The 3,038-nt window shown below is 65.7% G+C and overlaps 1 protein-coding gene across 1 annotated transcript; it reads left to right on the top strand.

The window, feature by feature from the left end:
- The first annotated feature begins 123 nt into the window (after positions 1-123).
- On the top strand, positions 124-1,750 carry MRPL2 (mitochondrial ribosomal protein L2). Its single transcript, XM_027742884.2, has 6 exons — positions 124-382; positions 468-609; positions 698-813; positions 903-1,013; positions 1,336-1,409; positions 1,497-1,750. The coding sequence occupies exons 1-6, from the start codon at positions 139-141 to the stop codon at positions 1,707-1,709; spliced, it is 900 nt and encodes a 299-aa protein (XP_027598685.1). The 5' UTR covers positions 124-138; the 3' UTR covers positions 1,710-1,750.
- The last annotated feature ends 1,288 nt before the right edge of the window (positions 1,751-3,038 follow it).

The raw sequence follows: 3,038 nt of genomic DNA, 5'->3' as shown, positions 1-3,038 counted from the left end.
ACCCACCCTCTCAGCGGCGCAGCCCCTTTAAATCCAAGATGGCCGCCACCTCCTCCCGGCGGCGCGCGCGCCCCCTGCCGGCGGCTCCCCCCACCCCTCAGGCGGCCCCGCCCCGCCCGGCGGCCCCTGCGCGCGACCATGGCGGCGCTGGGGCTGTGCCGCGCCTTCGGGGCGCTCCTGCTCTCGGCGGCCCCGCGCCGCGCCCGGCCCCCCGTGCTGCCGCCTGGGCCTCCGCCCTGGCTGTCGGGGCCGGTGGCTGCCGCCTGCCGCGGGCTGGGCGGCTCGGCGCCGCGCTGCACCACCGACCCGCTGTGGAAGTGCCGGGTCAAGTACACCGTGCGGCCCATCGGCATGAAGAAGACGGGTGGCCGCGATCACACAGGTGGGCGGGCAGGCGGGGACGGGCGAGCCCCCGGGGCCGGCGGGGCGGTGCGGGTCCCGCCTGCAGCCGCTCCCGTGTCCCGCAGGTCGCATCCGCGTGCGGGGGATCGGCGGAGGGCACAAGCGGCGGTACCGCATGATCGACTTCCAGCGGCTGCGCTACGAGGAGGGGGCCCCGCCGGAGCCCTTCACCGAGAAGGTCATCAAGGTCCGATACGACCCTTGCAGGCGAGTGCGGGGTGCGGGCTCGGCCCGGGGCCTGGGCAGCCGTGCCAGCGGTGACCCCCTGCTCAGCCACTGCCGGCTCCCCGTGCAGGTCGGCTGACATCGCCCTGGTGGCTGGCGGCAACCGCAAGCGCTGGATCGTTGCCACGGAGAACATGCAGCCGGGGGACATCATCAAGAACTCCTCTCACATTGGCAGGATGGCAGGTGCATGCCAGGGCCAGGGGCAGCTGCACTGGCCTTGCCAAGGGCTCGTCAGTTGCTCCTTGCCCAACTTGTCAGCTTGTGTCTTCCAGTGTCTGCCAACGAAGGGGATGCGTACCCACTGGGGGCTCTGCCTGTCGGCACACTGATCTGCAACCTGGAGAGCCACCCTGGGAAGGGAGCACAGTACATCCGGGCAGCTGGTGAGGAGGCCTTGCACTGTTTGTAGTGGTTTGGTTCTGCACAGATGAAGAGGAGGGCAGGGGGGCACTGCTGTGGGTGGCCAGTGACAGGGAGTTGCTTTCCTCTGCTCTCCCCCTGTTAAGAGTGCAAAACAGCCCTCCAGAGAGGCAGGGACAGCTCTGTCTTGTTGATTTCTCAAGGCCCTGTCTTCAGCAAGAAGTGCTGCATGCAGTACAATGGCAGGGTCTTTGGAGAGTTTCCAGCATGGGGTTGTGCTTGCCACAGAGTGGGATACTTTGACCTGCTGCTCAAGGCAGCTACCTCCTTTCTTGCCTGCTGCAGGGACTTGTGGGGTGCTGCTGAGGAAAGTGAACGGGACAGCCATCGTGCAGCTGCCCTCCAAAAGGCATATGCAGGTAAAGGAGCTGTGCTGCCCCTGGCTCGACTGCCTTGGCATGCAACTGTGTCCGCAGGGAGGGCTGCAGCTCTTCTCTGCCCTCTAGGTGCTGGAGACCTGCGTGGCTACAGTGGGCCGCGTGTCCAACGTGGATCACAACAAGCGGGTGATTGGGAAAGCGGGCCGGAACCGCTGGCTGGGCAAGCGCCCACACACAGGCCTGTGGCACCGCAAGGGTGGCTGGGCTGGGCGCAAGATCAAGCCTCTCCCGCCCATGAAGAGCTACGTCAACCTGCCACGGGTCAGAGCAGCGGAGTGATGCCAGCAGCCAATAAAGCATCCTTCATGCCACTGCTGTCACATTACTGATGTCTTTTATGTACAAGGCCTTGGGGTCTGGTAGTGGGGTTGCCAGGAGAGATGAGCATGGGGTTGTGGACAGCCTTGGCTTGAGTTTGAGGTGGGTGGGTGACTCAGTGGGGTCAATGGGCACACTCGTGCCAAACACAGCTGTAGGACAACTGGGTTCTTCCCCCACCCTCAGCTTGTGGAGCAGTGAAGGCGAACGGGCAGGAGGGTGGCTTCCAGCAAGAGTGACCTGCTGCACAGCTGGGAAGCACAGACCTCAATGCCTCCCAGCCCCGTTAACCCCTCACTGCTCCCCAGCCCCGCGCCGGTCGCTGCCTCCCCTTTCCCTCTCCACCTTCCCTGTCCTGCTGCCCTCCGAGTGCCGCACTGTGCCCCCGGTGCCTCACACAGCCCCCAGCGCTGCCCCGATCCTGCAGTGTCCCGCCTCCGCCCGGTCTGAGCTCCCGGTGCCGCCCGCCCCGCGCAGCCGCGGTCGGTGCGGGGCCCGCGCAGGCGCCCGCGGGCCGGAGCGGCGCGAGAGCGGTGCTGGAGGTAACAGGGCCGCCCCGGCCCGGCCCCGCGGCGGAGGGAGGGCGGCGGGCTGGGCACAGCACGGCCGGCGAGCGCCCCGAGCGGCGCTGTCCCGGGCCCTTTCGGGGAGGCCTCGTTAGCGGCCCCCGGCCAGCCGGGGAGGGGGTGCGACAGCCAGAACGGGCCAGGCCGGACGCTGCTCGGTGCCCGGCGAGCTCTCGTTTGGCCCGCGCCTGGAAGGAGCTTTGCTGCTGCCGCTGGCGCGGCCTGCCCGTGCGAGCGCTCTCCGCGGTGATGTAGCGCCGTGCCACCTGCCTTTAGCGTGTGTGTCCCGGGCACAGGCCTGTCCCTGCACCGCGCTCCCAGTCCCGACTGGGTGATGTGCAGCGGAGCCCTCCAATACAGACTTGTACAGGCCCCTGGGTCCAGCATGCATGTTCCAGCTGGCTCGGGGAGCTCCATCAGCACACAGCCAAGGTGTTGCAGCTGAACTCCTGGGGAAAGCTGCCGTTCCTGGGCACTGCTGTCCGTGTTCCTGCCATGCCCATAGCCCATTTGGCAGTCCAAAAATTACTGTGTTCTACCGTATTGTCTTGTTTCCACACATATGCAGTTTTCCAAAAAGAAAGCAAGCTACATCTCATACTTTACTAGACTTGCTGTATTAGGAACTTGTAACACTAACCATGAGTACAGCCAGTACAAAAGCACATTTTATTGGTTGCACTGCCATGTCATGAGCACTAGATTACAGATCTCTAGCCATAGC

The sequence above is a fragment of the Pipra filicauda genome, unplaced genomic scaffold (assembly GCF_003945595.2).
Source record: "Pipra filicauda isolate LSUMZ 115617 unplaced genomic scaffold, ASM394559v2 scaffold419_size605101_pilon, whole genome shotgun sequence".
NCBI classification, from domain to species: domain Eukaryota; kingdom Metazoa; phylum Chordata; class Aves; order Passeriformes; family Pipridae; genus Pipra; species Pipra filicauda.
Note: the sequence above shows the minus strand (reverse complement) of the source record. Positions and strands in the feature narration are given on the sequence as shown.